This window comes from Mustela putorius, unplaced genomic scaffold (assembly GCF_011764305.1).
Source record: "Mustela putorius furo isolate JIRA1106 unplaced genomic scaffold, ASM1176430v1.1 tig00000835_pilon_pilon_pilon, whole genome shotgun sequence".
NCBI lineage: Eukaryota > Metazoa > Chordata > Mammalia > Carnivora > Mustelidae > Mustela > Mustela putorius.
In genome coordinates, this window is record NW_025421492.1 from 5,004,572 (window position 1) to 5,017,195 (window position 12,624).

The 12,624-nt window shown below is 48.5% G+C and overlaps 2 protein-coding genes across 3 annotated transcripts in view; both read left to right on the forward strand.

Moving 5' to 3' along the window:
• Window positions 1-7,367: 7,367 nt before the first annotated feature.
• On the forward strand, window positions 7,368-8,534 carry LOC123393420 (translation initiation factor IF-2-like). Its single transcript, XM_045085292.1, has 2 exons — window positions 7,368-7,471; window positions 7,652-8,534. Exons 1-2 carry the CDS (start codon window positions 7,368-7,370, stop codon window positions 8,265-8,267), a joined length of 720 nt encoding a protein of 239 aa, XP_044941227.1. The 3' UTR covers window positions 8,268-8,534.
• The window catches only part of ZNF407 (zinc finger protein 407), a 426,160-nt gene continuing 420,950 nt past the window's right edge, over window positions 7,415-12,624 (forward strand). For both annotated transcript variants that reach the window (XM_045085228.1, XM_045085229.1), the window contains exon 1: window positions 7,415-7,527. The gene's annotated coding sequence lies outside the window, so the exon portion shown is untranslated. The remainder of the gene's footprint in view (window positions 7,528-12,624) is intronic.

Consider the following 12,624-nt stretch of genomic DNA (forward strand, 5'->3'; position numbering starts at 1 on the left):
TCTCTTTGTGGATTCTTGGAATGTCAGCTTTAACATTTGCAAGACCACATCCAAAAGGGCTGCACTATAGGGCCTGTGATTCAGCTTACCCTGAGTCTTGTCTCAGAAATGAGACTCAAGGGGAGCCCGGGTCGCTCAGTCAGTTAAGCAGTTGCCGTCAGCTCAGGTCATGATCCTGGAGTTCTAGGACCGAGCCCCGCATCGGGCTCCCTGCTCAGTGGGGAGCCTGCTTCCTCCGCTCCTCACCCTGCTCTCATCCTCTCTCTAATAAATAAGTAAAATCTTAAAAAAGAAATGGGACTCAAAGGAGGTAGGAGTCTTACGGGGTATCCATCAATGATCTACTTTTCCTCTGCTGCATGGGAAGATCGATTCCTGTTTGTTGAGTATTGATGGGTATTGGATATTCTGTTATTAAGCTTGGTTCACGCTCGCCAGAGTAGGTTGCATCATGTGACATTTTGGATTTCGTGGGACCTACCTGATGTACTTGGCAAAGTTCCCAAGAACTAATTGCAAGAGGTTTATGATGCCAATTTATATTCTTAAAAGGGTATTCGTATTAGTGAGTTAACAAAAGCTGTTTGTAAAATATATTGTAAGTAGTTCTGAGCAATGTAACTGCACTCAGTGTGCCAGCCCGGAAGCACGTGTGAGTGTGTGTGCACAGTGCAAGAGCCTCGCTGGTGACACACGTTCTCTGCACTTGCAGCTGGAGGAGGACAGTGGGCCAAGGACACACAGAGGACTTGGTGTCGGCCTCTTCTTCCTCCCCACGCTCCCTGCACATCCCTTTCTCAGCTCATGCCTGGGACTCCCGGCCGGCCCCACCCAGCCCCCTTTACTAAGGACTGGACCCCTGGTCCTCCTGTTTATTTCCTATCTGAAACTCGACTCCCCTAGAATGGAAGCCAGTCTTTTACCCATCCTCCCACACCTGGTTCACCTACAGTGTCCCTGATTTGGTACATGGACCATTGGAATCTTTATTCTTTGACACTTCTCTCTCTTTCAAATCCAGTTTCATATCAAAATCAGCTGACTCCATTTCAGAAGCCACCAATTCCATTTGCACTGTCACTTCCCATGGCCTGAAAGCCAAATCCTGCTTAACTTCTGCGGGGTTACTGTGAAAGCCCCTGCCAATCTCTACATAAATGGCAGCCCTTTCCCACGCACGTATGGCCCCAAAGCACGCCTGTCCCAGCAGATGCTCAGTATTGCTTGCTGAAATCTTCCTTTTGAGTCTGTAGCCGCATTTTCTGAGTATCCTCTGCTAGGCCTGCTGTCCCCCCACATGCACTTGTGTCTCTATGCTCTTCCTCTCATATTTTTTCTAGCTGAAACTGTCTTGGGAGCAGCCAGTGCTGGGGAAAAGCTCATTAAAACAAGTCACGTAGGGTGCCTAGGTGGCATTAAAACAAATCACGTAGAGGTGCCGTTGACTGAGAATGGCTTGTGTGTGCCCTGCTGGGCAGCACTCCTCGTGTCTTCATGAGGGTTCTGCCTTAATTCAGGGGCCACAGGAGAGCAGCCCGTGAGCTCAAGGCGCCATTCACCATGTTTCATGTGGCCGTCACAATGTCCTAAGTAGTTATGAATTAGATGCCAGCATTTCAAAATCAGTATACTGACTTGCACAAAAGATTTCTCTTGAGCAACCACAAAATTGGGCCATGCTGATGTGCTGTTCCCATGCGCCAATGAACCTGCTGGGTTGAAAGACTGTACTAAACACGGTGCCAAGCCCACCATATGCACTCAACAAATTTCTTAGAAGTGGAAAAAGATGGTAGCTCACAAAAGAAGATAATGCGGGGCACCTGGGTGGCTCAGTAGGCTAAAGCCTCTGCCTTCAGCTCAAGTCATGATCCCAGGGTCCTGGGATAGAGCCCCACATCGGGCTCTCTGCTGGGCAGGGAGCCTGCTTCCCTTCCTCTCTCTGCCTACTTGTGATCTCTCTCTCTGTCAAATAAATAAAATCTTAAAAAAAAAAAAAGAAGATAATGCTATTCAGTTTGGCTTCTCACTTCTACTGATAGCTACTTTCACTTAAAAAAACAAGTCCTCAAATACCATTTTTTTTTTTTTAAAGATTTTATTTATTTATTTGACAGAGAGAGATTACAAGTAGGGAGAGAGGCAGGCAGAGATAGAGAGGAGGAAGCAGGCTCCCTGCTGAGCAGAGAGCCCGATGCGGGACTCGATCCCAGGACCCTGAGATCATGACCTGAGCCGAAGGCAGCGGCTTAACCCACTGAGCCACCCAGGCGCCCCTCAAATACCATTTTATGATAGGGCCAAATGACTTTTAAATACTAATGCTATTAGTGCTAAAAATACTAATGCTTAAAATGCTATTTTAAGTATCTAGTTTAAAATGTATTTAACATCACCCAGCTTTTGTTTTTTAATGTTATTTTTCAATTTAATATTAATTGATCATGTAATAGCTAAAGAATTAAATAAGGATTTGAGTTCTCAATTATATGAGATGAGCTATTTATTTCCGTGATAATGTACGCACTGTCCAATCTAACGCAGTTATGTCACCTGCCTTTAATACCAATGCCTTTCATGCAAGCAGCGAACGGAAACCAAGTCCTAGTCCTTGTACGTTATTTCTGTTCTCCCCTGGCCGACTCTACATCCACGTTCTGTTCTGCAGAGCTCAGGACACTTAAGAAAGATACTCTTCCTCCTTACTGCATTGAAAAGAACTTTCCTCTTTAGGAAGCAAGCTCTGGGAGGCAGAAGCTAGGCTGGGTATATTCTATATTTTGCTCAGCTGTCCAAAGGCTCAAATAATTGATGAAGTTCAAAGAGAAATAAAGGAGATTTTCTGAAGCAAAGTGATCTACTCTTTCTGTTCCAGCATGATGTGGAAGAGAACAGCTGGTGGGTATAATGAATGTAATTTCTTAACAGTTATGGTAAGTAAATAAATGCTTTTGGGATTTTTTAGCTTAGATAGATTGAATAGAAAAACATTTTTGTTACATGGAAAAATTTTATTTAAAACATTATGCTAGTATAATTTCTTATCCAGAATGAAAAAAGATGTCAGAAAAATTATGCCTTTGACTATGATAGAAAATGTGAAGTTTGAAATCATCTCACCTCCCACATTGAAATTCACCAAAACAGCATTGAAAAAGAATGTAGATTTAAAGTTCTAGTGTGGGTGGCTAAGTAGGTAGGCATTTGAATGTAATGGCAGAACATGTTAATTTAAAGGAAATTAGAACTTTAAATGACACTGTTAAATTAGTCAGCAAAAAGGATGTCACCAAAAATGACCAATGCTTGCTTTCAAATTTTAAATAGTCATAATCAAATAAAAGAGGCCAACTAAACTTTATTTAAAACCCCATTTAGGGGTGCTGGGTGGCTCAGTTGGTTAAACATCTGCCTTTGGCTCAGATCTTGATCCCAGCATCCTGGAACGGAGCCCCACATCGGGCTCCCTGCTCAGCAGGGAGCCTGCTTCTCCCTTTCCCTCTGCCCCTCCCCCTGTTTGTGGCCTCTCTCTCACTCATTCTCTTTCTCTCTCTCTCTCTCAAATAAACTCTTTAAAAACAAAAGAAAACCAAACCAAACCTCCACTTAAAGAACCAGAAGGCAGAGCTCAGATTTACTACCCTAGTGGGAAGTGAGGCGAGGGAGGTTCCGGAAAGAGGAGTCACAAAGGGAGAACACCAAATTCTGTACACTTTGCCTAAACTGCCAGATGACCTCTGAACTACGCATGTGTGAAGCAGACTCAAGCATCCCAGCTAAGGCTGAGGGAACTGAAGGTTTCAGCTGCCATCGTTAACAACCGAGTTAAGGTGTAGAGTATGAGGACAGCCAAAGTAACTGCCTGTTAAATCCTTATCAACCACAAATAACCTCTTCAGAGGGACATAACTGAATTGATAATATCTATACTTAAATGTCCGTAATACATCTCAAAATTACTCGACAGTTAAAAAAGAGGAAAACATGACTCCCAATCAGGAACAAAGAAAATTAATGATGATTAATCCCAAAATGATTTATATGTTGGAATTCACAGGCAAAATATCAAAGCAGCTATTACAGCTTTGCTCAAGTACATAAAAAGAAAATATGCCTTCAAAAAGTAGGAGCATTGGGTGGCACAGTCGTTAAGCGTCTGCCTTCTGCTCAGGTCATGATGCCAGGGATGGAGCCCCACATCGGGCTCCCTGCTCAGAGGGAAGCCTGCTTCTCCCTCTCTCCTTCCCCCAGCTTGTGTTCCCTCTCTCGCCAGATCTGTCTCTGTCAAATACATAAAATCTTTAAAAAATAAAAATAAAAACAAAACAAAATAAACAAATAGGAAATCTCATCTGAGAAACAGAAAGACATAACTGTATAGAAATTTTAGACCCAAAAGATGCAATCTGTGAAATTAAAAAAAATCCCTAGCTGCATTTACCAGATAACTGGAGAGAACATAGAAGAATCACGATACACACGTGTTGCTCTGTTTATACTGGGAATAGGCACTCTGTCACATCAGGGACAACAGCTGCACTTGTCAGGGTAGTATGAAAAAAATGTTTTAAGACTGCAGGTTTATACGGGAATCAGGGAACACAGAAAATAGATCAATAGAAATTATTCAATCTGAAAGTCTGAGAGAAAAAAAAAGAATGAAAACAAAAGAAAAAAGCCAAAACCTCAGTGAGTCGTATATATATAGTAGCAAGAGGTGTATGTATATATTTGATTGGAGTTCAGGAGAAAATGGGGAAGATAAGTATTTGGAGAAATAATAACCCCCAGTTTCCCCAACTTGGTGAAATACGTAAACTTACAGATGTTAAAAGCTCACAAAACACCAAGCAGGTTAAGTATGAAGAAAATTATGGTGAGGCTCATCATAACGAAATCACTGAATGTCAAAAATAAAGAGAAAAATGTGAAAGTATCGAGAGAAAAATGACACGATACATAGGGAAATATGCAAGGGAGGAAAGAGCTGAATGGTCTCTGCTGCATCAGAAACACCTGGAGGCCAGTACACATGCAAAGAGGTAATTTTTAACAAAAATCTCTGTGAGCAGCATATGGGCCCAAAATATCTTTTTTTTTATCCATTCTGAAAATCTTTTTTAAATCAATGACACTTAATGAAATTATTAATATAAAGAGATTAAGGTCTCCTGCTGTGACTTCTTTTGTGCTTCATTTGTAACCTCTTGGAAATCCAAATGACATAATAAAGGTACAACATAAAAAATGGGTGCAAAAATATGAGTAAGGTCTGCTTATTAAATAAGAGCATCATATTAGCATTAATTTCTTAATTTTGATAACTGTATTGCTATGTAAGCGCCTATCCATGTTCTTAGGAAATGTACAGACATGTGTAGGGGTAAAAGGCCATCATGCTTGCAATCTATTTTCTAATGGCTCTGGAAAAATATGCATAAAAAATGAAGCACATAATTATAGAATTTGGTTGAAGGAAACATTGGAATATTTTGTACTTTTTAATGTCAAATAAAACATTATAAAGCAAAAAGAGAGGTCAGAAATGAAGTGTTATCCAAATTCTAGTTGAGTGTGATCACCTTGTATGAAGGAAATGAAATCTATTATTCTTGCATTTTTTAAAAAAGATTTTATTATTTATTTATTTGACAGAGAGAGATGACAAGCAGGCAGAGAGGCAGGCAGAGAGAGAGGGAAGCAGGCTCCCTGCCGAGCAGATAGCCCCATGGGGGGCTTGATCCCAGGACCCCGAGATCATGACCTAAGCCGAAGGCAGCGGCTTAACCCACTGAGCCACCCAGGTGCCCCCTTGCATTTTTTTAAATTAGGGAAAACAGACACCATCACAAATTTACACATGAGTAAAACGAGGTCCAAACTGTCTTCCTTAAAGTCACATTATGATGTAAAGACCTGTTTCAGCAAAATAATGGATGGTAAAAATGAAAAATAAACTGAATTTTATTTCAGTGTTCAAGAAAGAAAAAGGACACGTTAACTAAACCCCCAAGGTAAGAAAGGTAGATCGATCACCCAAAGACCAGCCGGGATGCCTAATCCATATGGAGAACTGCACTAGCTACTGCTGGCGTTTGGAGAGGTATCGCCATGTCATCCAAGACTAACACCGTCAAAACAGACAATACAAGATGATGAGTAGTACATTTTCAAGTAAATTCTAAGTAATTTTCAAGTGAACTCTTTGGAGAAAATCTCGTTTATTAGTTATCTATTACCAGTAATGTTCTGACCCAGTAAATGTTGGCCATGATCTGAGCCCAAGTCATGCTTAACCGACCGAGCCATCCAGGCGCCCCTCTAAAAATGTTCAACTTGTTGCCATGAACCCAGTACTTGCATTTCAAAAACAGAACTGAGCTGGACTTGACCTTGAAAGACGATCTGGTTTAGAAAGCCGATCACCATGATCACAAGGCCGGAATTTTAAAACCCCATTTGCGCAAAGTTAGCTAAGTACAGATCACTTCTCAGGTGGCGCGCAGCACACGGCATCTCCACCCCCGACCCCGAGGCGGATGCCTGCGCACTGCGGCAGACGGCGTCTCTGCCACCGCACTGGGCAAGCCGCGGTCTCCCTGCCAGGCCGAGCTTCCAGCTCTGCGCACGGTCCGCCCGGGGCGGGGGGCCGGGGCCACGACCCGCGCCGGGCCGCCTTTCCAACCGTCCTTCCGCTGTGCCCTCGAGCTGTCGGAACGTGGCCCGCGCGGGAGCGTGCCAAGCACCGAGCACTTCTCCGCCCTTCGTTCCGCGCCCCGGCCTCCCCGCGAGGGTCGGAAGCCGCTCGCGGCTCCCTCCCCGGAGCCCGCCGAGTTGTCCTCCGACGCCGGAGCTGCGCACGCGCCCAGCCCAGCCCAGCCCCGCACCCTCGCCCGGGCGAAGAGGGCCGCGGCGGCGCGGGAGGGCCCCGCTCCGGGCCGCGGCGGGGGACGGCCGGCGGCTGGCCCGCGCAGGCCCCGGCCCTCCCGCACCGCCGGGCCGCGTCCGCCCCCCCGTCGCAGCCCTCGGGGCTTGTGATGGCGAGCGAGCGGAGGGGCGGAGCGGGGCGGCTGCGGCAGGGGGGAGGCAGGACCGACCGGGGCCCTCCCGCTCTGCGCCCTCTGAAAACCCCGGGGGCCTCCCGGACCGACGCGCCGGGCCCCAAGCCGGGTTCGGATCGACTCCTCCACCCTTCCGCTTCCCTCTGCCGGGGAGGGGCGGACTTCCGCTTTGACCTCGGAGTGACTTCCGGCAAGAGCTGATGGACTGAAACGAAGGCAGCACCGGGTCTGCCGGCCGCTCGGGGCAGAGACGCGGAACCCGACGTGGGTTTCGCTAAACCAGTTCCGGGATCCTATTTTTTGGTCATGGTGTCCGGCGCTCGGTCCACCACGGCGTCGACCTGGCAGCCGCCGGAAGTCGCTCCGAGGAGAGACAGGAAGTCCCTCCCCTTCCTCCCAGAGGGAAGACGGTGAGCCGGAGGAGTCAGTCAGAGAGGCGAGCAGGAGCGATTCCGTCGGCAAACAGGTAAGTTATTCTCTGGCCGGGGCGGGGGGTTTGGAGGCGGGGACCGTCCAGCGTCAGCGCAGGGCCTGGGGGCGGTGGCTTGAGGGCCCGGGCCCGGGCGGCTGGGCGCCGGGAGCCCCGCCAGGGCCCTTCGCTCTTCCTCCTCCCCCCTCCCCCCGCCTCCGCCCCTCCCCGCCGCCGGTCCCTCCCGACGCCGCCCTGCCTCGCCCGGCACACGCCCGCCGCCCGCGGCCCGCCGCCGCCCGGCCTCCGCTCCCGCCCTCCCCCGCTCGCCGCGCTCCGTCTGCGGCCGGGCTCGCGCGGGCGGCGGGCCTCGACCGCCCCGCGGGGCCGGCTGTCGGCGTCCCCTGCACGCAGCGGGGCGCTGCTTACCGCCCGGCCGGCCCCGGCGCGGGGCGGCGGGGGCGTCGGTTTACGGTCCGGGCGCTGGTGTCCTCCTCCGCCCGCCCACGCCCAGGTCCCCCCCAGATGCGCCGAGGCGCCGTCCTTCCGTTAAGGACGCTGGGCGGGCGGCTGGGGACCGAGAGCAGCGCCGCTGCAGTTGGAGGGTCCCGGGCCCCTCGCGGTCGGCGTCTGCGGACGCGGGGGAGGCCGGGCTGCGGCGCCCGGCTGCGTGCGGCGGCGGGGTTTGCCCCGTAGACGCGCTGCTCAGCCGGAGAGCGCGCCCTGAGCGTGCCCGCGCGTCCGGGAGGGGAGCCCCGGGAGGCGGCCCGGGAGCTCTGCAGCCCTGTGGCGTGTGAGGAGTCGCGCATAGCCCTTCTGTTTCACGGGGTCAGGAACGGGACGGGGTCAGGAACGGGACGGGGTCAGGAACGGGACGGGCACCCGTGGACACACCTGTAGGGCTTCTCTGTCTTAGACGCACTCATAGGCCTGGTGGGGACGGCCCTGCCGCTCCACAGCCGGCGCTGGCGGCTACTCCCCGCGCGCACCTGTTCTGCGGCGAGAAGTCCGGGCGCGCAGGGCCCCGGGCGGGCAGCGACCCCGGGCGGGCAGGGCACCGGGCGGGCAGCGACCCCGGGCGGGCAGCGACCCCGGGCGGGCAGGGCCCCCGGGCGGGCAGGGACCCCGGGCAGCGACCCTGGGCGGGCAGGGACCCCGGGCGGGCAGCGACCCCGGGCGGGCAGCGACTCCGGGCGGGCAGGGACCCCGGGCGGGCAGCGACTCCGGGCGGGCAGCGACCCCGGGCGGGCAGCGACTCCGGGCGGGCAGGGACCCCGGGCGGGCAGCGACTCCGGGCGGGCAGCGACCCCGGGCGGGCAGGGCACCGGGCGCGCAGGGCACCGGCGCGTTGATGAGAGCATCATTTCTGGCGTGTACCCCGCATGCTTCAGTTAGCACAGCCGTCTCGTAGAGTAGGGTTTAATTCTTCCCCTTTTTCCACTTAAAACCCAGATTAATGTGACCAAAGTTCGTGTCCGAATTCAAATCTCCAGTGTTAGTTACGCGTTCTACGGTTGCTCGCACTCGAGGTGTCCACTCCTGTGGACCGGCCTGACAGTAAGGCAAGGTTCTCCGGCAGCTGGTCTTTCTCTGAGGCAAGTGATGGTTGCTGATAACGCAGTTGCCACGGGTGCGTTCTTAAAACTGTGTTTTGGAATAGTTTCGGATTTGCAGGAAAGCTGTAAGGTAGGGCATTCAGCAACGTGAGGTGCGCAAGCAGCGGTCCCGGCTACTTCCAGACACCACCGTAGGTGCGGGCGTTGGCAGCGCCCTGTGCTCTCGGGATCTGCTCCCGGAGTGCGTTTTCCCGAGTGCTACCGTGCCGATGCGCAGAGCGAAGGGGTCTCGCGGCCTGCGAGCAGGCTGCGGGAGCGCGCTCAGGGTCCAGCTCAGGGTCCAGGCTTTCAGCTAGGTCCCAGCATTAGCTGCCATCCGCTCGCTCCACGGGGCCTTTCTCCCAGCATTGACTTTAATTGGGCTTGTGTTGTTGGAGAATTCTCTGACCTTTGTAAATTAGACTCTCCCTCTTTCCCACATCTCAGAGAAGGGTTTTGTATGACAAGTCTCTTAGGTATCACAGAGGTGAGAAGAATCCCAGTTCATAAATCTACGAACAGAAGAAGAAATTAAGTTGTTTTTCTTATGCAGTAATGCAAGTACCTAGTTCTATACATTTTAAAATATTTTATTTTCAAACTTGTTAAATACTTTCTGTGGTCAAATCATACATGTTCTTTGTGCAGGGTTGGGGGCATAGTTCTGAGCTATAACCTGGTGTGTTACAACCCCATACCAGAGGGGACATTTGAGTGAGTTGTCTTAGCTCGGCTGCTAGAACAAAATAGGATAGCCCAGAGAGCAGAAACCACAGAAATTTATTTATTGTAGCTCTGAGCATGAAGTCCAGGATCAAGGCGCTGGTTCCTGGTGAGGACTCTTCCTGGTTTACAGATGTCCCCTTCCTTGCTGTGTCCTCCCATGGCAGAGAGAGGAACTCGGGACTCTTCTCCCCTTCTTATAAGGGCATTGATTCATCATGGAGACCCTACTCCATTATTTCATTTAAATCTAGGTACTTCTCAAAGGTCACACCTGCAAATACCATCACAATGGGGATTAGGGATTTAACATATGAATTTTGCGGGAGGACACAATTCAGTCTATAGTAGCTGCATTTCTTGGAGATTTTGCTATGTGGAGTTTCTCCCGTACAGACTTGTTTATTTGAATAAATAGGCAACAGTAAAGTCAGCATTTGTATTGCTTTTGCTAAAGCAAACACAATTTTATCTAAATAAGACATTATACACACACACACACACACACACACACCCCTATAAATTTATTTATTTATTTGTTTGTTTTTTGAAGATAGCACATGCATGAATGGGAGTGAGGCGGGTGAGGGAGAGAGAATCCTGGAGCCGACGCCCCACTGAGTGTGGAGCCAAGTCTGGGCTCCATTCCAGGACCCTGAGATCATGACCCCAGCCAAAGTCAAGAGTCAGTAGTGTAATCAACTGAGCCACTCAGGCACCCCTTCTTTTAGATACATTGAATGTGATTCAGAGACCAGTTGAGGGAAAGAAGAAATTTAGATTGTTTTATTTTGATGAAAAAGAAAGATGCGGGGAAATCCTTGGGTGGACATTTCACTTTTAGGCCTTATAGGAGGGACTGCCTTCCCAGATCCATCAAGTCTTGGTCTGAGGCGTGTGGCGGTGATCTATTCCAGTTCCGTGATCGTCCTGTAAGGAGACTGAGCCCCCACAGAAGCTGAGTAATCTGTCTCAGAGATTAGTGGCAGAGCAGGGATTAGAATCAGGCTTCCTGACTCCCAGGCCAGTCTTTCTGCTTCCATCAGTGGTTCTCAAAGTGAAGGTGCAGCTGAGTCACCTGGAGAGTGTATGAAAACACAGCTGCTCCGCATGCCCGGAGCCTCTAACTCAGCCGGTGTGGACTGGAGCTGAGAATCTGCGTTGCTGACCAGCTCCTCCTGGGTGATGCTGAAGCCGTGGGCTCCAAGGTCACATTTTGACACCCCTGGCCATACACGATTACCTTTGATCTCTTAGGAGAGTAAGGAAGCTCCATGCGTTTATACCAGTGTAAACTTTTCCCTGCCACTCTGAAAATTGGGTGGTTTAAATTTGTGTTAAAAATAGCAGTGCACCAAAACCATAATGATTAAATGAAAAAAAAAAAAAAAAGTAAAAATAAAGGACTAGAAGTATAGTGTTTCTTGGAGACAGTCATTTTGGCATTTCCAAGGATAATTTTTGGAGATAAATCTAGAGGTCAAAACCACTTATTATTGAAGGGGATTCACGTAAGCTGTGAGCGTCCTCTGTCTTCCTGACATTTGCACTAAATAAGTGTCTGTATTCATTGCTAGGTTGTATAGGAGTGAAAAATTATTCCAGTTTTGTTACTCTATGCTTTTCTCTGTTGTGTTCTAAAATGTTCATTTCTTATATATCAAAATTATATTATCAGGCTCTAGCAGTTATGTAGCCATAGTAGATGTTAAATAAATGTAAGTTGAATTGAATTAAAAAAAGATTAAGGGGGAAAATAAATTAGGCCATTTATCTGGAGAGATTTCAGTACCCTAGGAAAATGACTGTATTTTCTACATTATCGCAATTACAGACTTTTATGAAATAATTACAGTTTATTTCAGCATAAGCCCTGTTTGCAAATATTGGAATTTTTAAGCACAATTTTTGGAGGATGTAGCCTATTTTTATGTTACAGGTAATGAGTGATTCATCTCATACCTTTGTGTATTATTTATCTGAAATGATTTGCAAACAATTTATACTTTGAAATAATTTGAGAATTGCAAAAAAATTGCTAACATAGTTCAGAGAGCTTCCGTATACTTTTCAGCCAGCATCACTTTATTAACATCTTATGCACCCATAGTGCAGTTACCAAAACCAGACAGTTTCTGGAGAGTTTGAGGTTCACCACCAGGTCCTTTTTCTGGTCCAGGACCCAGTGCAGTATCCCACATTGCTGTACAGTACTCGGTCTCCTTAGTCTCTTCCAGTCTGTGACAGCTCCTTTTGGTTTTCTTCATTTTTTATGACCTTTATACATTTGAAGAGTGCTGGTCAGTTATTCTGTAGAATGTTTTGGATTTGTCTGACGTCCTTTCATGAGTAAAGTGAAGGTGAAGCTTTTTGGCAGGAATTCCATGGGGATGAAGTTGTCCCCTTCTCAGTCTCGTATTGGGACCTACATGATGCAGATATGTCTCATCACTCGGGAATGTTAACTTTGATCTCTTGATTGAGGTAGTGTGTGATAGCTGTGCTTTAAAGTCAAAAATTTTCCCTTTGAAATTAATGACTCTCATCACTTCACTGATCTTTGGTGCAGAAGTTTAAAAAGAAATGAGCATATAATGTCAGAATCCTTGAGCCTTTCCCAATTGTGAGATAATTTCGTATCTCAGGAGCCTTATTATTATTTGTTAGACACAGACATAGCAGGGAAAGGGAAGAGTGTAGGCCCTTAGAAGAATGGTCATCTGCTCAAGAACTTGTACTTGGTCTTGGTCAGTCTCAGTTTTGAATTGGCAGGAATGGAAGCTGTTTGTCCCAGTTCTTTTGCTGTGGTTCTGCAATGTCTCACATTTTTCTTCCA

What these genes read in the sequence shown, in the direction of transcription:
- LOC123393420 (XM_045085292.1), top strand. Translation starts at nt 7,368, where the DNA reads ATGGTGTCCGGCGCTCGGTCCACCACGGCGTCGACCTGGCAGCCGCCG. An exon ending in TTCCTCCCAGAGGGAAGACG is followed by an intron (nt 7,472 to 7,651) that starts GTGAGCCGGAGG and finishes GAGCCCCGCCAG; the next exon opens with GGCCCTTCGCTCTTCCTCCT.